Raw genomic sequence first — 27,754 nt, forward strand, 5'->3', positions numbered from 1 at the left:
CAAATTTTAATGTTATACATATTTAATTTTTAATTTTTAATTTTTTAAAATTATATTAAAATAATTTTTCATTTTTACTAGTATTGGAACCCAACAGGAGAGGGCCATCAAAATCCGGCCTTTCCATCCCTGCAGCACCCAATTGCCATCTTCATCTACCAAAAAATCATTTTTGTAGCCAGATTTCACCTTAGCCCTCATTGTGTTCATAAGTTCCCTATCCAATGGGAGCTGCCAGAACCCAGCTCTCATATTCCGGACCTTGCATTGCTTGTACGTCTCGGGCCTCAAAATCCTTGTCGAACCCTCACAGGCTGTGATATTGATAGCCTCCCGCCCAAAAGACTCTTTCTCAAACATCAACCTCTCTTGACTTTCCTGGGTATAGTTAGCATCCATCATATCAAAGAATGCTGAATAGTGGAAGAGTGCCTCTCGAAACCGAGTGACAAAGAAAGAGGCATTGTAGGACCCATTATAAACACCGTAGATGAATATATTGGGATTTATCTTCCGGATTAAGTTTAGTATTTTGCTTGTTTGTGTCAATTACAAGCTTGAAAGCATGCGTAAGCTCCAGAAAATATTGAAATACACTAATGTTGCATTTGGAAGCATGCATTTCAAATTTTAGATTTGAATTTGGATAAATTTCAATACAATTTTATGTATATCTTATTAAAATCCAATACAAAACTAAATCCAAGATCTCTCTACACATGCATTTCAATCAGGGGAAATTAGATTTGACACAACTGTTGCTATGTATTTTACAAGACATGACACCAATAGGGCTCGCAAATAAACAAAACACTGAGTTGTATCATACTAAGGCCAAAGCATAGAATGGCTGAAACATAGAAACCTAAACTAAATTATGCATTGTAGTTGATGGTTAAAAACTTAAAACTGTATACTCATTAATGATATTATATCCACAAATTAACAGTGTGTGCAGCATGCCTAAAATTTCTAACAGCGCATGCAATTAATGAAATTCAATTAAATACAAATTGCCCGAACAGATCATCCTATTGAAATCAACTTCCCCCAGCCGCATGATAGCAGAAATTTTCCCCCACATCTTCAAATGTTGACACACTAAGTGATCAAAATTTTAAAAGGAATCAGAAAAATCAAATCAAGAAACACTCGCCCTATATTTGGGAGAGGTGTTGGATTTGGATTTGGATTTGTATGGATTTGAATGAAATGTAATACAAATTTGTATTGAAAAAAATCTAAGAGTCGAAATCCATACTTCCAAAAGAAGCGTCAAAGTTTCTAAGAAACTTGTGTTAGTTCCAGAAGAGCGAGTACAAATGAGACTGAAAATAGTAAAAGAAACATTTAAGCTCTCAACAGGCCCATATTCAAAGTAAAATTTCAGAACTTGTACAGAAACATATACTTAGAATGGTGATTATGTTCAGCAAAGGGTTGAGGGATAAAATCAGAAGGCATATGATTTTGAGAACCCGAAAAAATCCACTACTCTATCCAAGGCTTACCACATGACTTTGGAAGTTGAGAGATTTCTCTAGCTACCAACACGACACCATTTCCAATCTTAAAGAATTTCCTTGGTCTAGATCAATTTCTCAATGGTCACGAGGTAGTCCTAGGCCCACCTAAGACGTTCAAGAGAAAACTCAACTTGCTGAGGATACAATCAAGTATCAAAATTGCCCCTGCAAATTGTTGCATCATAAAGTATCATGACTACTTAAAAACGATTTTCATATTATTAGTGCACAAAATTTTGATTATCCAGCGGACATGAGTTATGAATGTTCTTATCAAAATAAAACCTTAGACTTGTCTTTAATGATCCTAAACAATGTTGGTGCCTTTAGGCCAGAGATGGACGATCTTGATTTGTCACTAAAGTTGGAATTTGAGACTTGAAATGAACTTCAAGATGAGTTGTCATCTACAAGGAAAAATATGGTTGTCAATGACCTTCCTCTTCAACCTCAATTTTCCATCTCTAACCCAAAGAGTGAGGAACAATTGGTTGCTTCAAAGTTTGTTGAACTCTTTAATCACAGATCCTACTGTTGAAAATTCCCTTGAGATTATTTATCCTCCATCTAGCAAACTTGTTCCTCCATCCATCGCGTCTTCTCCCTCCACATTCTCCTCAACCAAATCTAATGTAACACTGTCCATCATCCCAAATATGGATCAAAAGCATGTTTGCTTGAGCTGCCAATAGATTTGGATATTTAAATTATTTCTTGTTTGGAGTAACTTATTATTTTATCAAGGACACTGCAGCCTTCTATCCTACTTGCACATGGAGCATTTTCTAGATATTGTCCAATGGTGATTGATGATGCAATGCTGATCATGCCTCCTCTTGATTTGCCTATGTGGTTGACTTTATTCCCACTCATGGAGTTAAAGCTACTACACTATTTTAGGTCAAGTTTTCTCCAACAAAAGGAGTTTGATAGAGAATCACCAACAAAAAACTTTAGACATTTATATTGTGGCAATATTTTTTTATTTTAATTTGGGAAAACTCTGGTTATTTTAGAAGTTTGGGTAATTTAGGTTATTTTGTGTGTTTTAAGTACTTTTGAGGTTATCTCGTAGTTGTGCCTTGTATTTGGGGTTGTTTTGTGAGTAATTTTTATAGTTGTAATGTAAGATGTATGAGTACTCTATTCGTAATGTATGAAACAGCTATTGTCTTGATTCAGATTGCAATTACAGTTTCTCTATCTACTTTTGGGGTTATTTTATACTCAATAGTTTTGTAATGTATTTGGGGTTGTTTCGTAAATATTTGCTATAGTTGTAGTGTTATATGTATAAGTACACCGTTAGAAGTGTATGGAACAGTTATTGTTTGGAATCAGATTGCTTCTTCTTCTTTCTTCTCTTTCCATTCTATTCTGTATTTGTATCTAGCTCTTCTTTAGTCTTTCTGTTCTGTTACACTGGTCTGCCTTGCACAGCAGCTTCTTTCTTCTCCTTTCTTCTTCTTCCTTCCTTCTTCTTCCTCCTTCCTTCTTTCTTCTCCTTCTGTTTCAGATTCCATATTCTGTCCCTCATTCTCTGCTGCCTAGCAGTATTCTTTCCTCTTTCTTCTTCTATGTTCTTCCTCTCCTTCTCTTCTCTCCTTCTCCTAATTCTCTCCCATAATTCTCTCACAACATGTTTGGTATGCAGAATGGAATGAAAATTCGAATAGAGAGTGTGACCAAATCAAGTGATATATTTGATTCTGTTTCCCTCCATTCCATTCCATTCCTACATACTAAACGTGCAGTCAATACTCTCTATTTCTGAATCTCAGTTGCTGTCTTACATTGCATGTTTATATGAAAGGTATTTCATAATATGAATTGATTTCTAAAATTCTTGGACATCAACCTTCTCAAAATAAATGGTAGTTGCATCTTAGATCTTAAAAATAATTTGAACTTTGAAATGTTATGCCTATCTCTTGGCACAGTTCACTTAAGAAATTCAAGTTAGTACTTTTTGGCCAACAAGTAATTACAAATTATATTTGATTTTTTACATTTTATTTCTAGTCTTCTTATTTTTATTTATCTTAAAAAATACACGTAATTTATTTACATATTCTTATCAAAAACGAAAAATCTCAAAGGCCTTATGCCTAAACACCTTAAGTCTTACGCCTCACCTCTTAAGGGTTAAAAAGTCTCGCTTTACGCCTTTGACTTCTAAAACGTTGGCATAAATTAATCATGTACTGACCTAGCAATAGTACTGAATACCCATTGAGCTCACAAATAGCAATAGGTTTAAGTCCCATCATACTGGGGCCAAAGCATCACATGGCTAAGACTGAGAAAGAAACTAAATCAAGTGGTGAAGTCAATGCTTAAAAGTTAAAACTATTCATTAATCAGTGATTTATTTCCTGCAAAAATTAATAGTACAGCCAATAGTTAGCAAGAACAACCATTGATAAAAATGTGATTGAAGAGCAAACTGCTCCAACATGTCATCCCATTGAAATCAATTTCCCCATATTCATTCAAATCTTCTCAGACAAAGTGATAAAAACTTTAAAAGGAATCAGAACAATCAAATGAACAAATATTTAAAGTTACTTTATTTGAATTCCATGAAAGCAAGTACAAATGGACTCAAAATGGCAAGAAAAATCTTTGAAGCTCTCAATAAACCTGTTTCAGTAGGAAAAATGTTGGAACTTGGTGGTGGCCAACATAGACCATCTGCAGAGATTAATCATACACTGACATTGAACGAAATGGACTTCTATTAGTTTGTGTCGGAAGCATAAAATGTTCTTTGATTGTCAGTGTACACGTTAAGTCAGATCATAGTCTTAAACATCCACAAAAATTGACTTTTTCATACTTCACATTCACCAAGAAAATAAATTAATACCCAACCCATGAATTAACTGAAGTACTGCATTTACAGGAATAAATTGTATTAAAGCTGAAAAATGAAATACACACACACACACACACAGAGTATATATACATTGACATGTTAGGGAAAAGATTTCAGAAACCCCAATTCAGGATTGCAATAATCACAATATCCTCTATTCTGAAATGCGTTGATTGAGGGTTTGAGATAAGCAGTACCAAATTAGCACACTGCTGTCAATCTCATCGGGAGCTTCTCCCTCGAATCATCACCAATACCATCCGCTACGATCCGACCAACCTTCTTGAACGCAAAATGCACGCAATTAGAGAGCGCGATCCAAGAGATCACCTCGTATAGGAAATCGAGTGCGGGTCCTGCGGGATCAGACGAAGAGGAAGACGACGATTCATCCCAATTCGACCCTCCAAATCCACCGAAATTCCATCCCCCGCCACCACCGGCGCCGCTGCCAAACGGACCATCGCCGCCATCGCAGCCATCGCCGTAAAATCCTTCCTCTTCGCCACCGCCCTCATAAAACGATCTCCGTCTCGTACGCCTATTTTTTCGAATGAGCGTCCGCCGAGAGACTCTGTACCGGTTCGGTCTCACCGGCGGAGGCGCAACAGCGTCCACCGGGAAAATAGCCGCTGATATTTGGAGAACGCTGGCGGAGGAAGGTTGGTCGGAGTAAGAGTCAGACAGGGAGAGGAAGGTGCTGGAGCCGAAGCAATTGCGACGAAGCAGATGGGACAGACCTAGACCCTGCGTCGCTGCTACAGCTAGGGTGTTAGCCAGGACGGAGATCTCCATGTTTTCAGATGAAATGGAAGATTGGACGTCTGAATCTAGGATTTTCTTAGTCGAAACGACGGGCTAGGGTTTCAGTCGGTTGACGGCGGGCGGGGGAAGGGGTAGATTTCCGGGAAAATGCCGGGAAAAATAAAAACGGGTATAGTGCAGAGACTTGGAATCTAACTTTGATTCCGGAGAAAGTGACAAGTCACGCACTCAAACGATTGCGTGTGCATTAGAGAGACGATTTTGGTTGCCTGGAAATTCGAGTAGGGTCAACCGGTCAAGGCAAAGAAACCGAGTAGTTCCCCGATTTATCTTTTTTTTTTTTTTTAATATCCCACCATTCCGACGTAATCTCATTACTAGATTCAGCGAGATTTGATAGGAAAAGTTGGACGCGTAACAAATCTCACTAATTCATCCAGCGAGATTTGTTCTGAAATACTAATAGGCTCATTCATCTGTCGTTGGATGCATAACAAATCTCGTTACTTAAATTCTTAATCCAACGAGATTTGCTTCGTCCCTAAAACTATACTTCCTTCTTCACTTTTGTGCACAAACAAAACAAAGAACATACCCTACATGCAAACGTTGTAGAGAGAAGAAGAGGCTTTGCAGGTGACCGTTGCTCATCAAACAGGAAGCTACTAACTCAAGGAATACCTATATAAACAGAGGAGATGGGGTAAATGGATTTCCACCGTTTGCTGTGCATAAAATTGAAATTTATATTTTTTATTGCAAAGTTTGTTAGTTGGATTGATACAAGTTTTAGTATGAAAGCTCCGTTTGGAAATCTCCAAATTTAAGGTTAGGGTTTTTCTTTATTTAATTTGTTATGTGTTATATGAAATCTACATTTTAGTATGCTTGTATGTATGTTGTATTGATGTCAAAATTCGTATGTAAATGTGTAAATTTATTTTAATTTTCATCATCATATACTATTTTATATTAGGGTTTTTACTTACTTTCATGATTATTTGAGTATTTAATAAATTAATACGTAAATTTTTGAGATTATAGTTTTTATTTCATCTCATGTTTATTTGGAATGCGCACCGAGTATCCATGCATCCGTTTTACGGTCCACGTGACTAATCCTGCGCCCCTTGAAGTTGACTCCACATCTCATGTTTATTTGATTATATAAATCATGAATGTGTAAATTTATTTCAATTTTCATGATCATTGAATTTAGTTTTAATTTTGAAGTTATATGCATGAAATTGTAAATTTTTTATGTTAGGATTTTTATTTAATTTCATGATTATTTGAATGTGTAATAAATCAATGTATCAATTTTATTTGATTTTTCAAATTTCACTAATAAATATTCATCTATCTATTAACTAAGTTCATAGACTACCCTCATATATTTATGTCAACTAACATAAGTTTAAATTGTTTGATTCATAAAAATTTAACATTTCAGTTAAGTTTCAAATTATGATAGAACAATCAGTATCTCTGACTTAGTTTATTTTGAATGTGTTCGTAGAATTATTTTGCCAAGAATATTATACTTGAAAAATAAAATTACTATCTCATGAAAATATTTTTTTGTTTGGCATGATTCTCAAGATTGATGGAAATAAAATTAATCATAACACTTAATAATAATCATAATAATAATATAAATCAAACTTAATTAAGGTTAGCTTTAGGGTTGTCCGTACCCAATTCAGCAATATATTAGATCTAAATATATATACAGAACATGACTAATAGTAAAGGAGATTAATGTTGAATAAGGCCATGTATGGTTAATTGGTTTTTTTATGGGGTATGATTAACATGGTAAATTATTTTAATAATATTATTTTAATATAAATTAACATGATAATCATATGTATAAATTTTGAACAAGATTATTGTTAATCAAAAATAGTATTATATTATTTTATTTAATAAAATATTTAAATATTAATTAAAAGTAATAGTAAACATAATTATTAATTAAACTGTCAATTAAAAAATAACCAAATATTTTTTTTATGCATTATAACCTATTAATTATTAATAAAATATAATTAAATTATGGAACGAATAAAAAGAACCATCTATAAATTTAAATTAACATTAAATAAATCTAAAAATTAATTTAGTTATAGATACTATTTTTAACATAAATTAATGTGATAATCAAATGTTATAAATATATATTAATAATAAGCTTATAGTTAATTAATAAATAATATTATGTTATTTTAATTAATAGAAAATAATTAAATTTTCATTAAAAAATAAAATAATTAGCTTTTGAATTTCTAATTATAAAAATATTATTATTTTTATTCAAAATTTACTTTAAAATGGCTATATATTATTTTACTATGTATTATGACATATTAGTTATTAGTAATATGCTGTAAATATACTTTAATAACAAGATTTTTGTTAATTAAAAATAATAATCTTATATTATTTTTTAATAGAAAATATTTCAATATACATTAACCAGCAGTGGGAGGGTTTTTTAATAGAAAATATTTAATATGCTGCATAATTCATACTCATAATCGATTTCAATATCATAGCGGATACCTATAACCTAGCGTTGGAAGTCTAACCTCTAGTTTAACAAAGCTATGACCATCACTGGCAAAACCATTACATAATCATTTGCATATTTTCATACTCATAATTGGTTTCAATATCATAGCGGATACTCGTAACCTGACGTTGGAACGAAATTATGGTCGTCATTGGCGAAACCATTGCATAATCATTCGCATATTTTCATACTCATTATTGGTTTCAATATCATAGCAGATACCCATAACCTGCCGTTAGAAGTCTAACCTTTGGTTTAACGAAGTTATGGTCAACACTGGCGAAACTATTGCATAATCATTCGCATATTTTCATACTCATTATCGGTTTCAATATCATAACGGATACCCATAACCTAGCGTTGGAAGCCTAACTTCTAGTTTAACAAAGTTATGGTTGTCACTAGTGAAACCATTGCATAATCATTTGCATATTTTCATACTCATATTCTGATTATATTCTTTCAATTTGATTTGTAAACCGAGTGACAATTTGATCTGAATGCCTCCCGCATGACTGATGTAGTGATATGAATTGCATACTGGTAAATATTATAGGTTCTCGCATGCTCAAACTGAATTATTACATTACTTGCAAACGTTTCAAGGATATGGTAAAAGTGAAAAAAAGTTCAAATTATAGAAAACATGCTGTCGAAACTTTGGTAGAACTTTTCCCAGAAAAGTAACCATATACTAAGATGAAAACAATTAAATGCATGCAAAAATGTTTTTGAAATGATGAGTGAAACATATAGGGAAGATTGCATGCTTATGAACATATAGGAAAGATTGCACTAGTCAAATGATAAAATCTAAATAATAGATTGTAACACCCCGACCTCGAGGGGCCTGGGATATTAACTTTTTACTACTAATTTAAAGCGGAAGCAAATAAACTCGATTGATATTAAACCAGAGCACTAATTATCCATATTATAATCATTTATTTCAAAAGAAGAAAAATTACATAAGCATAAATATCTGGCATCATACTAATATTTCTAAAAATTTTTATTTTTTATCCCCACCCGCATGCTTGCTAAACTTGATTTCCAACATGCTTTTCAGAGTTATCTGAAATAAAAATATGATTGGAATGAGACGACGCTCAGTAAGTAAATAAGATTATTATTAGTGTGTGGTCAAAATGAGCTTTTTAAAAATTTCTTAAAACAATATTTAATATTATAACTTCAAAACTGTCTCTAGAATAAATATAAATTTAAAAATTTCTGCATAAAACTTTTATCATCAACTATAACAGTAAAATTTTATAATCATATACTATAACTGTTAAATTAAACTTTTAACTTTAAAACTGTATAAATATTTAATGATAAATATACATGTACTTTTCCTTATACGTTTTCCTTAGATCGTCATTTAAGCACTAAAATGATATTTTTCACTTAAATTTACACTTTTCTTTCAAATCATTAGTAACTTTATACACGTAATTAAATATGTATAAACATATATTATAAAAACCACCCTTAGGTCCCTTTGCCGTAAGTCATGTTTACCCCTATGACTAGGTTGTGCGGTCCGAAAACTGGACTTAGCTGGCTGGCCGACCAAACTAAATCAACGTACGTAAACTTTAAGTGAGATTTTCCTTATTAGGTCTTGGTCTGAAACTAGGTGTGCACTCAGGAGAAATTCACTAACATAAATAACCACTCTGTAAACAGTGTAGGTGCACTCTGATCCGTTTAAACTTTAAACTGCGATACCGAGCATCTGTAATTTTGAACTTTCATTGCCATAAGGGGTTTTAAAATCATCTTATTATAATTTATGCAATTTAAAATAATATCGTAAAAATCTCATTTTTACTCATATTTTCATAAAAAAATGCAACGTATTAATAAACTCATGCCACACAATTTTTGTGTTAAAAATATATATAATTTATTTTTGAATAGAAATAAATGCTGAAAATTTATCCGAGGAGATTAGAACATTTCTTAACCCAAAAATAGATGCAAGTATATTAAAGACATAACTAGTATAATTAAATACGCGTAAAAATAAACTCATGAAAATTTTGTGGAACTAATTAACATAATTGAAATTTACTTATAAAATAATTTTGGATATGAATTTTAAATAAAAAAAAAAAAACTAACATAATCAAAATTTACTTACCTTCTTCTTTTACCGTGTTCTACGAACACAATAACTATCTTTAAGAAATGAGATCGGAAAGAGTGGGTGAGTGAGAACTTACTCAAAATTCTCTCTCCACCACAAATTTTTTCACTCACTAATCATTCTCTTCCTTAGAAAATTGTTGTGAAAAATGAATGTTGAGAGCTCCCTATTTATAGAAAAATTTTGGGGAAGAAATGAAATTTATAAAAGTGTAGGGAGATGGGTGAAATTATAATTTTTTAAAAATTAAAGAATGGGCAAGAGATGGGCAAGGTATGGGTTGAGTATGGGATGGGGATGGAGACCATGTGGGAGTCCTTGCCACCATTCCCATTAAATAAATTTTTAATTAATCACTTACCTAATTAATTAGTCAATTAGTTAATTAATTATTTTATTATTTTATTATTTTTCTTAATCATTATTATCATTATTATTATCATTGTTTTTACTTTTAAACTATTTTTAGTTTTTATTTATTTTATTATTTATTTTTGAATAAGAATTAAATTTAAATTTTGAAAACTCATGTGGGCCCCACATGGTCTTGTGGGCCCCACACAACTTCGAGACCCGAATAGATCCTACGTAACTCGAATAACTCCTATACGATTTTATGCATCCTACATAACTTTGAGACTCCTGTAAACCTCCATACGGTTTCGGGACTCATGTGGGCCCACACAGTCTTGTGGGCCCCGCATATGATACCTATATTATTATTATTTTATCATATATTTTTACAAATTATATCAGTCAAAACATTATTTTATGTACTTATTTACGTATATAAACAGTGTCTTGTGGCTCTATGACTCATGTGGACCCCACATAGTCTTGTGGGCCCCACATATGATACCTATATTATTATCATCTTATTATGTATTTCTACAAATTATGTCTGTCAAAACACTATTTTATGTATATATACTTATTTACGTGTATAAACAGTGTCTATCCTGTTTATCCTATGAAATTCCATTTTGACTAGGCCGACCTCTAGGGAGCAACTGAGCCGCAATGGTCTCTGAGCACTCGTTTAGACAAGGTCTTTCTTAGGCATCAAACATGGAATCAAAGATCTTACAGAAAAACACTTCTGTATTGATATTAATTCAATGACCATTTTTATTATTTTATTATTATTGTGCTTTAATCATGTGTATATTTTTGGGTCATCACATAGATAACTAGTGTAGTTGTGTTAAAAGGATGCTTATACTATCTCGTATACTTAGTGAAATTAATTTTTGATTACTATAAGTAACACATATCACTTATACGTATAATTTTGTTTTTCGTAAGTCTTTTTTCTTTCCCGAGCGCTGATCTAAATGGCAGGAAGCTCAAGCAGTGCTCTGGTGATGATATTGTTGTATGTAGGGGGACATTATAACCGGAGCAGATGATGTTAATTATAGTACTCTACCAGTTCGACCAATTCAAATTGGCCACATGTGTAAATTAAATAAATTGTATACAAAAATATACAAATATTTGCATATTGATCCAGATCAATATGCATTGCGGGTGACCGCAAGATACCCTTTGCGAGGGTTCAATAATACAGTCCTCTACGAGGCTATTCCCATATCTGATGATTATTATCTGTGGATTGTGTTGGATGCACACTGCGTAGGTCTGACATATTTAACTATGCAATTATATGTCGAAATCATTCCTCAAATGGATGTAACCGCGACTAGGCAGCTAGAGGCACCTGCCGAGCATTTGGATGAAGTGAAGGAAGACACCCAACAAACACGTCATATCGATATGAGTGTGGAGTTGGTATGCCTACTGTGGATTTTAACGAATATCCAGGATCATCATTCAAGCCGTCGACATACCAAACACTTGTTCTTGACACGTATCCGCGAGGAGGTTGCGAAAAAGTCCCAATAGAGGGTCTAGGATTGTTGTTCGTCATTGCGAACAACGCATTGGACGAGGGAATGAACATTACGAACGATGTTAATCTTTAAAATGAAGACACGTAATAGCAGGAAACGAGTGAAGCATTAAATGAGTTCCCCGATGATGTGAACCCACCCCTTTATGAAATGGATGATGCCACGTACAACGCCCAGTTCATGGACGAGCCTCCGATGTACGGTAATATTGACGTAGATGCTATAAATTTAACTACGGTAAATGAACTTCCTATACGAGTGATTTGTTGGGATGAATCCTCTTATCTGAGTAGGGGGATGCTCTTCGGGTCAAAGAATCAGTTGATCGCGGCAACGCGTATGTATCATACTAGAACCCATCATGACTTCCACGTTGTATGATCTACGCCAGAGTTATGGGTTACTAGGTGTAAGAAGCACTATTGCAGATGGAGATTGTGTGCAATGTATTAGATGAAACACCGATTATTCGAAATCACCCAATATGGTGGTCTGCACACGTGTCTGAACGAACTTCTCTAGCAGGACCATAACCAAATCACGTCGTCCCTCATTGCTAGGGAGATAGTGAATATGATAAAGGGAGATGTGTCGACATCGATCGCCACATTGAAGGAGTTCATAGATCGTCGCTCCAACTATTCGATCTCGTATAAGAAGGTTTGGTTGGGTAAACAGAAGGCAATTGCCTAAGTATTTGGAGATTGGGAGAAGTCCTATCAAACATTGCCGAAGTGGATAAAAGTGATGTGCGTATACAATCTTGGGACTATAGTCAAGTGGAGGTGGACTCCTGTTCCAGGTAGCAAGAACACCACAACCTTTATATCCATATTTTGGTCATTTGCAGCATCTATTCAGGGTTTTCGTCACTGCCCTCTCGTTATATGTGTAGATGGGACACGCTTGTACGTTAAGTACAAGGGCAAAGTCCAAATTGTGACGTGCCTAGATGCAAATAGGCAAATATTTCCCCTTGCATTTGCTATTGTTCAAGAGGAAAGCCTGGACACATGGAATTGGTTTCTGTGTTGTCTTCGTTCCATTACTGATAGGGATGACATTTGCCTTATATCAGGTCGACATCTAGGAATTCTCATTGCAGTGCAGCGCAATCCTGATTGGCAACCACCACGTGCCCACCACCGATTCTGCCTTAAATTTGTGGTTAGCAACTTTAATATGAAGGTACGGAGTGTCAATTTTAAGCATATGGCTGAGCGAGCGGGAAGACAGCATTAGGTCAGAAAATTTGACACATGGATGGAGAGGATATTCAATCAGGGTGGGGAACCAGTGAAGTCATTTTTCAATCAGATCCCTACTCATATGTGGTTTAGTGCCACGACGGTGGGCAAAAGTATGGGAACTTGACCACTAACCTTGGGAATGTTTCAATGCCATCCTAAAAGGCGCTTGTGGCCTTCTAGCTCCTGGCAGCTGTAGATGATAATACAGTAACGTGCCACGCATATGCCCACTTGTTGCGATTGATATGTGGGATGTTGTTCTGCGACCTTTCAGGGAGTTGTGCGCATTTGATGTTCCTTCCACTCCTTGCGGAGCATGCAAAGATATGCGAGTACAGTTGGGGGTTTGTGACATTAGTGTGGCTTTACCGAGAGATGTGCCACACTACTGACGTGTCCCACTCGCAGATCGGAGGAGCACTCCGCTTATTACGGGTTTGGGCGTGGGAGAGATTCACGTCCTTAGCTCCTACGTGTCTTGGTGTCCGGCGTATTGTAAGGGACCAGGATGGTCGTCCGATTGACCCAGTCCCACTCGCATGGAGGTTAGTAACTCCATTCACAATGCATTTGTGGTATAAGTACTACGAATATTAATTCGTAGTACCTACTCGTCGTTAAACCTGTTAACTTACATATTATTTTGTACAAATGGAGGGATTAGTTGTTGGCACCAAATGTTGCGCAACATATGTTGCCTTGGTACAGGTTCGCGTTGGACATGCACCGGGAGCATGAGGTATAGTCTGATTCAAGTGTAGCACATCATAATTGCATATTTATCAGATAGCTCTACCCACCTCTTAACATTTTGCTTATGTTTAAGCGCAATTCATATGGGCGCCCTACACGGATGATGTTCTAGTCGACCTACCGATTGATTATGCAGCTGGGAGGGACCTATGGGTAGCCCGAATGTCACTCATATGTTTTCATATTATCGAGTGGCATCTCCCTGACCAAGTGATGCGTTAGTTTGGCTATCGCCAGGGCATTCTCGATCACTTTTTGACGTTGGGGGTTGATGTACGTAGGGACGACCTACATGGGATTGATGGTCGCAGTCAAGGGAACACGGATTGGACTGCCAAGCACAAGATGTATGTGACTATGTGGGGGCATCGGTGAGAGTACATCATACAAAGAATGGAGGCGGACGGTCCGAAGAACCCATATTATACGTGGTATAGGTCCATCACATGACGCTTCGTGGATAGGACTGCTGTTGTCTACATGAGTCTTGTAAGAATACTCTAACACATACCTAATTTTTTACCATCTACGTTACAATGTCAATATGGTAACCACTATTTACCGTATGCTACGGGCGGACGTACTACACCAGGTCGACCTACTCTTTTCAGAGCCCGCTGTCCAGAATTTAGTGAAAACAGGTTAGGACATTGTCCATGAAGACGGGCGATGGATCCCTACACCATGATGGGCCCCAGCACCACGAGGAGGTCAACCAGCTCCAGTACAAAGACGTCAACTAGCTTTATCTAGTCTTCTGTTGAGTCTGGCCTTCTCGCCGCCCGTTGTACAGGCGGAGTACGTATTTAGCCCATATGCACCGTATGCCTCATTGACATCTGCCGATATTGCGAGTCCGTCTAGTAGACAGATAGATGCCCTGTCTGACTCTACCGCCATCCCGTCGATGTCATACCTGCTAGACGACCCTCTCGATGCGAAGGAGGTGGATGCACCTGTTTTGCCACCTTGGACTCGTCCAGAGACTTCATACGAATTAGCTCCCCGTCCGCTTCACATGTATATAGATAATGCAGTACCTATTAGCGGAGATGATAGACATGTAGCACATTAACGAGCATGGACGCCAGATGCGGAGGAGCGACCAGGAGAGGGCAGACACAGACGGAAGCCACCCCGAAACCGAAGACAACCTCCCTACGACACAGAGTAGTAGGATCGATTCTTTTGTCCGACTTTGTACAACATCTATTTGTTCATTATTTCATTTGTATAGATCATCATTGTATTATTTCATTTGTGCAACATCTATTTGTTCATTTTTTCATTTGTATAGATCATCATTGTATTAGTTCTTTTGTACAACATCTATTTGTCCATTTTTTTCATTTGTATAGATCATCGTTCTATTATTTCATTTGTACAACATTATATTTTTTTTCTTTTTTCAATTGTATATAACATCGCTATATTATTTATCTATAATTAGAAATATTTATTCATTTTTCACAGGATGTATATATGAATAAAAGTTGGTTAAGACAGGTGTGAATGAACGTTTTATATTGTTTCCCACGGATGTATACAGGAAAGTGGTGAATGTAACATTGTGAACATATTGGTATCAATTGTGTAGGATAAATGTTTTATTTGAATAGGTACATGGATGGATATGCTCAATTTTTAAAGGGGACTCTGCTAAAATTTTTATAGTAATTTGATACGTTGGATGTGTATAAAAATTGTGAATGTAACGTTGTGAACGTACTGGTATCGATTGTTTACGATAAATGTTTTCTTTGAACAAGTGTGTGGATGGGATATGCTCAATTTTTAAATGGGACTCTGCCAAAATTTTTACAATAATTTGATACGTTGAATGTGTATGAAAGTTGTGAATGTAACGTTGTGAACGTACTGGTATTGATTCTTTAGGATAAATGTTTTCTTTGAAAATGTACATGGATGGGATATGCTCAATTTTTAAAAGGGACTCTGCCGAAATTTCTACAGTAATGATTCTTTATATAATTGGACGCCCACACTACACTAAATGTATATCAAATTTTGAGTTCCAATACTCAGATTACTATTATTCATATTATAGAATATTGGGTCAACAAAAAATAAACAACTCAATATAACATTCATACGTTATAAATATACACTAATAAGAAGATTATTTTGGTGTAATCTTACAACAATAAACCCTCAAATTATGTATGCTACTTATTTAGCACATAGAGACACCAACAAGGTTAGCATCAAATTCCTCATCGTTGTGCAAATTTTATCCTTACAAAATTTCTTATATCTAAGCTTTCTTTGTTTTATTTTTTGTATTAACATACAAGTCCTTAGGTTGTTTTATAGGCAACCGAAGTGAGATTTTATGCTATCTTAAATACTAAATTGATAAGAATAGGTATAGTAATAACAAAAAAACCCATAAGCGCATTGTTAGTTGTGATAACACCAAGATGTGCTGAGCCTTTTAGTTTTATGTTTGAGCTTGTTCCCAGTTATGAATACAAATAATAAAAGTAAAGATTTAAAAAAAAAAAAAAAACCATAAGCCAATCTTTTCTAGCTATAGTTGTTTGAAATATGTTTTTTAGTCTTTTCAATGTAGTCACTAGAGGCAGCTTTGAAAACGGTACCAAATGATTGAAATGGGAAAATGTCCAAGGAGTTTTTGCGTGTAGCACTGGATGAGATTGGGCCTTTGCCTGGTTTACCGCCATTGGATGAGATTGGGCCTTGACTAACTATAGTGAGGCCCTCACAAAGTTGTTGATTGCTATCACAAGTCATCACTCAATGCCTTGCAAGCTTCCATTGTAGAGGGGGCAGATGGAGATGATAAGAATGACCCCGAGGATGTGTGCAGTGTAGTTACTCAACATGTTGGAGAGGTAAGAAAAAAGACCAAAAGTTACCCAAGTGTATGACTTCATGTTTCTGGATCTACGAATCAATGGGAAGAGGACCTCTGCAATGGTGGAAACTAGGGCTACACATAACTTTGTCTCAAAGCCAGCGGCATAGAGATTCAACTTGAACTTGGAGGACTTAGGACGTATAGAAGTGGTCAGTTTTGCGGCTCAGCGCACTCTAGAAGTAGTCAAGCAAGTGACTGTGAAGCTTGGACAGTGGGTGGGACATACAAATTTCATAGTGCCGATGGATGATTTCCAAGTGATAGTTGGAATGGTATTCATAAGGTAGAGTAAGGTAGTATCGATGTTGTTCACTAGTTCCTTTTGCTTGGTGGGGGGTTGTCTTGCATGGTGCAAGTTTTTACAAAGAAATGGGATGACGATAAGTTTCTCTTAACCATGCAAATAAATAGGCATTGGGATCTAAAACTAAAGTCTTCAAAATATTCTCAAATGAGGGTTATTTCTTGGATAATTTTGTAGATTTGTAAAATTGACAAAATTGTTAGGCTCTATTTGCATCCAAGATTTTGTGGAAGGGAAGGAAGCCAGAAGAAATAAAAAAAGAAGTTTGTATTTACATAATATTTCTCTTGAGATAGCGAAGGTCGCAAATACTTCAAGAAGCTGGAAAGAAGTTTCCCAACCTGAGATGCTCATCGATAGACAACCAGTTGTTCCGACACCGGAAGTTACGGCTGAGACAAATGATGTAAAGACTCGGTGAATTATATGAATTAAATAATAATGGGAGGAGAGGAAGGAAATTGAATAAGGGGTCACAGCAGGTCCTCGTCGACGAAGGTCAGTGTATAAATAGCCATAAACTCGGATTTCAACGCAAATTGTTCAAGAAAATTATATTTTCTCTCTCCTCTTCGGTTTTCCTCTCTTCTCTCTAAGATTTTGGGTCCATCCTTCATCATATCGACGATCCGAAGCCGTCACAACACTCTTAGGGAAGTTCTCTTTAAGTCTGCTGGAGTAGATCGTTGGCGAGGTCAACTTGAATTTCATCCCAAATTCAAGGTAAGGTTTTTTATTTGGTATTTGGCTTTCCTACAGTTGTATAAAATGTAGTACTCGAAGAAATACTGAAGTTTTGTTTAGGGAGATGTTGTTTTCAGGGTATTGAACGAGGAACCCTGCGAGTGTAGGATCAGTCATATTAGGGGCTTTCCAGTAGTCAAGTAAGGGAAATATGTTATGCCAATTAAAATAGAGATTTTTACCAGTAAAATATAGTATATGTTTATGGGTTTTCAAAGTAGGAAATTATATAGTTTTATAAATTATATTTAATGAGTTTTAATTATTGTGTGGCATGAGAATATTTATATAGTACAGAATTCTACACAAATTTTTACAGAATTACAATTATATAGTTTCTATAGAATCATGATATACAGATTATACAATTTTATTACAAATCTATGGCTAAATAGTACTTACAAAATCATGATTTACAGTATATATACAGAAATATGTTTTTACAGTATTTTCAGAATCATGATATACAGTATATACAGACAAGAAGATGTTTTTACAGTTTTCATAGTACCATGATTATACAGTCTTACAAAACCATGATATATAGATCATAAAACCATGACATACAAAAATATAGTTGATACATAATATAGTTTATTACAGTGTCATGGTTAATACAGTTGATACAGAATTTATGGTAAAACAGATAGATTTTATATAGAAATGTATTATATAATATCAGACTCTAATGGACCATTACAAATCAATTTACAGAGCACGGTACCGTAACTATTTACAATTCACAGTGCAACCACATAACTAAGATAGTATGTGGATTAACAGCAGACAATCGCGCCTATGTAGTGAACATGCTCCCCATCAGTTAGGGTTAAGGAGGTCGATCTGACTTTCGAAGTATAGTGACTTATCCTGGTAGGCCAGCCAATGATAGGTCCCGCCTATAGGCTGCACAACCCTATCATAAGGGGTTAAATCGTAACATACAGTTATCCATCTAGGGAAATTTTCTCAATTATTATATGTATATTCAGATTTACAGAAACAATAGATGTATCTATGAATATTAGAAGTATTATGAATAGAAAATTCATAAAGACAATTATGAGCTATACTGTGCGTTATTTATACATGTCTTCTGTAACGCCCCGAACTCTTAAACCCAGGTTCGGTGTGTTATACCTGATCATATCCTGATAAATCCATAATCAACATATACGCAGCGAAAAACATAAATATAATCTCCCAATTATATAATACTAGAGTTTTCTAAATCCATCTACCAACTATAACAAATTAATCATCCACCTGTATTCAAATATATACATATCTCTAAACATTATTCAGTATTCATAATACCAGTATGTTTCACAACTTTTCATAATATCTAGAAGACCTAAAATACAAAACATAAAACATAACATATACATCTCAAAATTATCATAAAAATATACCATTTTCTTTTTATATTTCCTAATAATGCTATAAAACCTCGAGCTCTCAAAGCTCGATCTTTAGGAAATCCTGAAAAAAAAAAAAAAATTCATATTCGGGTGAGACACATCTCAGTAAGGGAAGAAACAATATATTAAAGCAGTGTGTGACCAACATGAGTTTATAATCAACATAATATTTAACATTTGCAAATTCTTAACATAATTTCCGAAATCATTTTCTGATCCTATTCAAACACATGCAAGATATTTTACCCACGAGATTACCTGAGGATAGGGGTGATTACCCGCCCATACAAGTAGCACTCCTCTGCTCTGATATTTAGGCAACCTAGAGGTCGCAGCTAAAGCATACCAGGGCAATCACCTTACTCAGTAAGCCCTCAAGTGATAAATTGATCTCGTACTCACACAGCTCATACAAAAGTTTATCGGCGAAGGCCCTAAGGATAGGGAAATCTACCCGCCTATACAAGTAGGTTCCCTCTGCCCTAGTACGTTATGCGGCTACTGCCACATCTGTAGCTACTAGTGAACTCGCCTTACTCGGCAAGCCCTCAGGTGAAAGGTACACCTTACCCAATCGTATCATATTCTACATACATACATACTTCTAATATCATAATAAATCATTTTTTCTATCATTATTCAATCATATACATTTGTTTATATTCATGGCTTAACATTGCATTGCATTTCATTTTAAGTGACTCTTTCCCATTTTACATTGTTCACATTTCACATTTCATTCATTTCCCTTTTCATTTCATTTCATTTCATACCCAGCATCTTTCAGTTGTTTTACGCAGCATCTTTCAACTGTTTTACCTAACATTTTTCAGCTATCATACATTTACCCTGCCACTTTCAGCTATTTCACGTTTACCCAACCACTTTAGCTGTGACACATTTACCCAGCCACTTTCAGTTGTGACACATTTACCCAGCCACTTTCAGCTATTTTACCCAGCATATTTCAGCTGTCATACATGTACCCAACCACTTTCAGCTATTTTACCCAGCATATTTCAGCTGTTTACATGGTTGCATTAACACACACAAGCAGCATATTTCATTTAACATTTTCATACTCAATTCATTCTCTGTATGTTGTGCATCTCATACATATAACATATTTCCACACAGCATTCCTATTTACTCATGCCACACAATTTAGCAGTAAAATTCATAGATTACCTAAAAATAAGCCAACCCACAATTAACATTCATATACTAGAAAAATACTTTTAATTTCTTGCATAATTACTCTAAAAAATATTTCACTTCCAACAGTTCAATTTCACATATACGTATCTAATAAAATATCCTAAATTCGGAAAAACATAATTTAAATTTATTGGCATTTTAAACCCATACTGAAAAATTTACACGTACATATAACACAATTTATTTTTCATTTAACTTATAAAAATTCTGATTTAATATATATTTTTCCCCTTGCATTGTTTCTTGAACTACGCCAACAAGAACCCCAAAAAGATGCCTGCGGCGCTCACCCAAACCCTAAAATTAAATTCCTAGTTCCAATAAATTAATCATAAATAAAATATTTAGTTAATACTTCCAATGCCCTTAAATACCCAATAAATAATTTTTCCCTTAAATATAGTCAAATTACCAAATTTCTCAAATCCCACTTTCACTTTGGAGTGGGGCCTAGAAAATCCCAATTGAAAAATTACCTATGCCAAAATGACGATATCGACGACTAGGACCCGATGGTGGTGCCTAATCATCGATTTAACAGCAGATTAATAGCGAAATTGAGAAAATGAGAAAAAATTACCTTTCCCCAATAGTAGGGCTTAAGCCGTTTACACGACAAATCTGCTCTAGTAGAAATGTCAGTGACGGAGCCAAGAGTCCAACGGCACCTTCCGTTTCCCGATTTGCTATAAATTCATTGAGAAATTGAGAGAAGGAGAGAGAGAGGCGGAGACGAACGCACAAACACGCAGGAAAAACTCGGGGGGGGGGGGGGGAGGCGCTCTGATTGCTTCTTCTTCTTCTTCTTCTTTCTTCTTCTTCCTTCTTCTTATCTTCTTTTACTTTATATATATATATTACTTTATCTTATACTTATCTTTTATATATATATATATATATATATATATATATATATATATATAAAGATACTCTTATTTTAATAAGTTTTTTAAAAACCAATTTAAAATGTTTAATTTAATAACTAATTATTTAATTTATCTTAATTTAATTTAATTTCTTTATTTTTAATTTTTCTTTCTTTTTCCCACGTCATTCCTTTTATTTATTTATCTATTATTTTATTTATTTCTTCATTTATTTTTATTTCAATCATTTTAATTTTTTAGGTTTTTACATTTTCTCAGATTCAGTTATCTGTGGTATTTCTAAATCAAATTTTACAAATATGTAACTCATTTGCCACACACTAGTAATAGCATATTTTGTCTTACTGAACGTTGTCTCAGCCTAGTGATTTAACATTTTTTAGGTGATCCAGTTAGGTGAGCAGATCAGGCTCGCAAATAGAGAGGGTTACAGTACTACCCTATCTATAGGGTGAGTATTTTGGGAGGTTATTTTTGTATAGCTTTAGTTTCAATTGAGAGTATGTTTGGGAATAGTTGTGTATGTATATTTTGGGTAATATTATGACACTCTGGTATTGTATATATATGGTTATGGTTTTATGAATATAGTTTCTCAATGCTTAGGTTGTTTGTTGTGTCTCAGATTCCATGGATTCTATCTGGACCGTGATGAGGGTTTGATTTATATTAAAAGGTATCAAAGCAGTGAAATTTCACAGTATATATATTTATAGAAAAATAAAATAAAATCAGGTCATTACAAATGAAGTTAAGGAAAAACCAGAGGAAGCTGACCTAGAAGTGGAGTAGTCTGTTAATGAGGAGGCTGATACTAATAAGGAATACCAACCTGTGGTACCTTATTCTCGGAGCTTGGTAGTCGTGGAATCGTCACTCCCGACTAGAATAAATGTCAAGGAGTCCAATGCTGAACCAAATTCCTGATGATTGGTACACCCGATAAAGAGGGTGAACAGAATGGTGAATGCTTAACTTTCAAGGAACCAGGTAAAATTTTTAATAATGATGCTTCTAAAGAACCAAAGGTAATAGCTTTGACAACTTTGCCTCAAAAACCGGTTCTTAAAGAAGTGAATTTCCTGAAAAATATGCTGAATAAAGATATTTTCTTGTTAAAACAAGGAAGACAGTCTGCACATGTTTTGTCCAGTACCTTAGAATGTATTGATTTATTTGAAGCTAACTTTTGTGCAGGTAACAAGACTGATTCATTGTGGTAACTCAAATTTGGAGACTTGCCAGTTCAATTTATAGACCTGCACCCATCGAAAGAAATTCCTCTAGAGCCGCCGCCAGACAATTGTGATATTTTTCTTTCCTTTATTTTCATTTTGTTTTACCTTAATTTATTTTTTAGTTAATTTTCAGGTACATTTTCTTGTAGTTCGATTTTTCTTTTCCATTACTTCTCCACCCAAGTACGCCCTACTTCTCCCATGCACAGTTTTTCTATTTCCCATATGCTTTCACATTGAGGACAATGTTCTACTTTTGTTTGGGGGGGTGAGCATTTGCATGTTACACTGTGCACGTGTACTTGCTGGGTTTTATATATTAATTTGAAAAAAATATATAAAAATGAAAATAAAGAAAGAGCATTGAGGATAAATAATTATGCTATGATTAACACTAACATATACCCTTCACATACCTGCATATAACCTAAGAATTACACACTTGAGTCATTTATGTGTAGTTTCTCTTTATATGACTTTGTAACTCCATGAAGAATTGATTGGTAGTACACTCATGTTAATCTGGCGATATAAACTCTTGTATTGACACAGCATCTCATAAGGGCTGAATAGACACATTCACGTGATTTATTGCACTTAGGATTCCTTTTCAGCACTGAGAGAACACCCGTGGCGACTATAACACCTTGTGAGATATCCTTGAGCTATTTATCATCCTTTTGAGTGTTAACATCAAATCAAAGTTCACGAAACTTAGTTCTCTTTTCTTCTGGACAATTCTTTGTACATTAGTCTCTATTTTTGACTTGCTAGCCTAAAGGTGACATCTAGTGGGGAGATAGAAACCTAGGTCTTGTAACCTACTTGAGATGTAAAGGTTGAACCACCCCTAGAGATAGACTTAGTTCATGGACCAGTGTTCGAGCTTAGTTCCCATTGGTGTTATGAAGACAACAAAAGAAGTGTAATGATTGTCCTACTTGACCAAGAAAAGAGAGAAAATGAAGAATGAGCAAAAGAAATAATAACGAATAGAAATGCACATGAAATGAAATGCTAATACCTGCTCCATAGAAATACCACAAAAAGTCAAAGACACAACACATGTTCTCCACGTATGAAGATTCTTCAACCGTTTAATGCCTAAGATGTATTCACGCCAAGTTTGTGAATAAGTTGATCTAGGGTGGTCTCGGTTGGACATGGCGAATAGGTGAGAAGATGTTAGGGTGAAGGACCCAACACCTCATAGATAGGTTAGATCCTTCTCAGACTAGTCCACTCCATATATTTAGCGTTTGTTCATTACAATATGTGGGATGTTTGATTACGACACTCCTCCTCACATATGATGAGTGATGTAAGAACCCGAACCGTGGTATGTGACTTTAATATTCGAAAGAAGGGTAAAGGGGTAATTTGGGCAAGCTTCGTTGATGAAGCCAGAGTTCGTTGACGAAGCCCTTTCTATTCTCGGTGATGAAATTCAGTGTCTTGCCAATGAGGAGATTCAGAGGGATTTTGGGAAAAATCTGGAACCTCAGCTCGTCGATGAGGCCACCGTCTCGTCGACGAAGGTAATGGCATACTTGTCAGCGAGGACGCCAATTCGTCGACCAGGGCGGCCGAGTCAAGGGCTATAAATATCAATTTCTATTGCTTTTAAGCTAAGTAATCTCAAAATATCCTCTCCTTCTCTCTTTACAACTTGAAGAACTCTCTTTCTCTAGTTTTCTTCGCCGTTCGTCACTTGATATGTAAATCCAACGTTACTACGAGAATCAAGGAAGAATTCTCTACGTTTCTAATATATCAGAATTTCGTTTCGAGCGATTTCGAGTTTCGGGCTAAAATCAAGGTAAGGCTCGATTTTCGTTTCTGATTCAGAATATGGGTAGTAGTACGAATTGTAAGCATGTATTGTACTGTGGTTTGTTGGTTTTGGGAGTCCTAGTTCGTAGTTTTGGAGACCATAGAGTTCGTGGTTGGAATTCAGGTTAAGGTAAGGGGATTCAGTTTATATCAATTTATTTTCGAAATCAGGATCAGTAAGCTTGTAGGCTACGATCATATGTATGTTTTGGTAACTTATTTGGGGAAATCTATCAGGTAAAATACGGGATTTTTGGGTTACAGTTTTCGGAAAAATTTGGGGATTTTGGGTATCATCTCTGCTTTGTTGGAAAATCGTTCGTTTTGTTTAAATTGTATTATTAAGATGACTGTTATCTATATTTGCATAAACTGTATATTTGAATTGGAAAACGATATGATTTGTCGTAAACCAAATAAGTGTGGTATGTATGGTTGTATGTAATTGTTCTAGGTATTTTGTAAAACAGCTAGTGGCAGCTAATTACCGTACGCTAATATGTATAAGAGTGTGAACTTTAAAATGATTCCAGGTTTTGTGAAATTGGCTAGTGGCGACTAATTACCGTACGCTGAAATAGCTATGTGGCGGCTAATTACCATATGCTACGCTATGTACTGGTGTGAAAACCGTGGGCGAGAGTGTCTGACTCTATATCCGAGGGTGTGAAATATCACTACGTATCCCAGCTGGTCACCGAGGGGTGTGAGCTACACTATATTGGCAATATAATCACTGTGAAGTTCGGGTTTCACGGAGTAGTTGCGTATGGGCAATGTAATCGATGTGAGGCTTTGGATTAATGGAGTAGTTGCGTACTAGTGTAAGCTACATCGTATTGGCAATGTAATCGTTGTGAAGCTTCGGGTTTCATAGTGTAGTTGTGTATTAGTGTGACGACATTGACCGTACGTTTTAGGTATCGTATGTATTGGAATGCATTTGTGAAAATATTGGAACTGTATGAAAATGTTTTGAATTGTATCGTATTGTATGGTGTTATGTTTTACATAAAATAACACTAGTTTGCCACACACTGATATAACATGCTTTCTTCCTTACTGATAGGTGTCTTACCCCGAATGTATGTACAATGTTTCTAGGTCCATCAGGTAGCCATATTTAGCATCCTAGCAATCGGAAGTGGGGGGGGGGGTGCCATTAGCTGCTGTTAGTACCTTATTAGGTACGAGATTTTGTAACCAGGTTGTGGTGATGGTTTTTGTAGACACTAGGAGTATGTACGGTATTTATGACATTGTATACCTTAGTATTGTATGGGTTTGTGTATCCTAATTTTTACAGACTCTAGTATGGTATGTTATATAGATAAATGAAACATTTTTCGCGGCGTAATTGATGAGTATGGCTGTATATGTGTATGCGTATAGGGCAATCATGTACCCCACGGGGTCGAACCCTCTTAGTGTATTGTATCATGTATGTTTGAGTTGATACAGAGACAAGTTAGGTTACTATATTCACACCTAGGACCCATCTGCGGGTTCAGAGTGTGACAAGTGAGCCCATTCTTTTTGAGTGTTTTTGAGGGTATACTAGTTAGGCCGAATCAAAATGACCATTCTATAGGTGTCCATTGGTATCCTAGGTGTAATGAGTCACACATATATCACACACTCCTCGAGAATTCACTTGTTTATACTCGAACTTATATGACCACATTAACTCTAAATTGTACTGCTGGTTAACTTCATGTGAGTATAATACTATTAATTGCTATATAATGATGAAACTTGTATGAGTGACGTGCTTCGGAGTTGTGTGCATTAAATATGAACGAACTTGTGTGAAATTCAGTTATATTCCTGTATGTGAAACAATATGATTGTGTTGCATGGACATTAATTGCATGTTTGTTGGAGTTAGTAATTGTGGATATTGCCCTTGAAATCATTCACGTTATTTGTTAAAAACTAGCAAAACGTTAGTTGGGGGGTGTGATTATGCGCTTAAACTGCATAATTAGGTGATTTAATTCATGCATTGGGACTTATATTTTTAATTAAATACCTAATAACTCTCAATATTTTAACGTTGTGTCTCATTTATAATCTCTAGGTTTTATTGAATATTTAATGAATTTTTGGCATTTTTTTTATCGTAGGAAAATTATCAGAAGCTAAAACTAGCACTAGTTCGTAATTCGTGCATAATTTTTTCGTACAAGCTCCGATCTAAATGATTCAAAATTTTAGAAGATTATCTACAACTTCTGTGTTTTGAGCTTCGAGAGATACGGGCTCCAGTAGGGTGAAGATTGGCCTCGTTCGTAGATAAAAACAAATGAGAAAAAAGAAAAGAAAACAAAAATTATTGGCCCTGATGTGATCCGGCCATGCACCCGAGTCAGGTCCTTTAGCCTGGTATCCTTGTACGCGGGTAGGGCCTCTCCCCCTCCCCTTTATATCTTTCTCTTCCCCCAGCTGCTGAAGACAGCCCCTGCAGCCTCTCCTTCCCTTCCCTCTCTCACTCTCATTCTCCCTTCTCTTCCTCTTCTCTCTCAGCCCCGCATCCCTCTCTTTCTCCCTTTTCTCTTCTCCTCCTTCCTTTTCCTGCTCTCCTTCCTTTCCTTTCTCTTCTTTCTTTCTCTCTCAGTTGTTGCTTCTAGCTTTTTCCCCTGTGTCTCTGCAACCACAACCGAGTCCAGCCATTACTCGAGAACCCCAACTGCTACCCATGTGCTGTTGCTGAGCCATGAGCTTCCTCAGACCCCAAGCTTCCACTTCCCTTCTGCTGTACCTACTGCTGCCGAAGGAGGAGCCTTCCCTCTGCTGCGAGTGGCCACCCACCTACTCCATCTCCTCCAATTGCTGGCAGTGCAACTAGCCACCTGAAGTGCTACTAACAACACCCTGAGCCCTTGCTGTGCCGAAGCTGACTCCGGAGCCTCCCTCACTGCTACTGCATCTCAACCACACCCAAGCCACTCTTAGGATAACTCTCTCTTTCTCCTTCTTTTTTTTTTTTTTTCCTTTCTTTAGTTTATTCTTGTTGTTAAATACTTAAGATAATTTTTATACCTCGTTTGGCAGAATTTAAATTGAAACTTTAATTTTTAATTCTCGTTTGGTTATCATTAGTTAAATCAAGTTATATATATATATATTTGCCTTATTTTACATTATCATTAGGATTAAATTGCTCAGGTTTTTTTTTTTTTTTTTTGATTAAAGTCTGATTTAGTTCTTGAAACATATATATATATATATATATATATATATATATAAAGAATAAAATAAAATAAAAAGAAAAAAATATTTTTGTTTTTTTAGAAATTAAATTAGTTGTTTTCGTTAAATTTTAAATTTTGTTGAAATTCGATTTAGTTTAGGTTTAATTTTATTGAAAGTTCTCATTTTTATTGTGTTCG

At 35.3% G+C, this 27,754-nt stretch overlaps 1 protein-coding gene across 1 annotated transcript; it reads right to left on the minus strand.

Annotated features, from left to right (window-relative positions):
- Positions 1-4,384: 4,384 nt before the first annotated feature.
- Positions 4,385-5,445, minus strand: LOC131150744 (uncharacterized). Its single transcript, XM_058101669.1, has one exon. It carries the CDS (start codon positions 5,197-5,199, stop codon positions 4,606-4,608), a length of 594 nt encoding a protein of 197 aa, XP_057957652.1. The 5' UTR covers positions 5,200-5,445; the 3' UTR covers positions 4,385-4,605.
- Between the last annotated feature and the right edge of the window lie 22,309 nt (positions 5,446-27,754).

Source organism: Malania oleifera, chromosome 3 (genome assembly GCF_029873635.1).
Source record: "Malania oleifera isolate guangnan ecotype guangnan chromosome 3, ASM2987363v1, whole genome shotgun sequence".
Classification (NCBI taxonomy): Eukaryota; Viridiplantae; Streptophyta; class Magnoliopsida; order Santalales; family Ximeniaceae; genus Malania; species Malania oleifera.

What these genes read in the sequence shown, in the direction of transcription:
- LOC131150744 (XM_058101669.1), bottom strand. Translation starts at nt 5,199, where the DNA reads ATGGAGATCTCCGTCCTGGCTAACACCCTAGCTGTAGCAGCGACGCAG.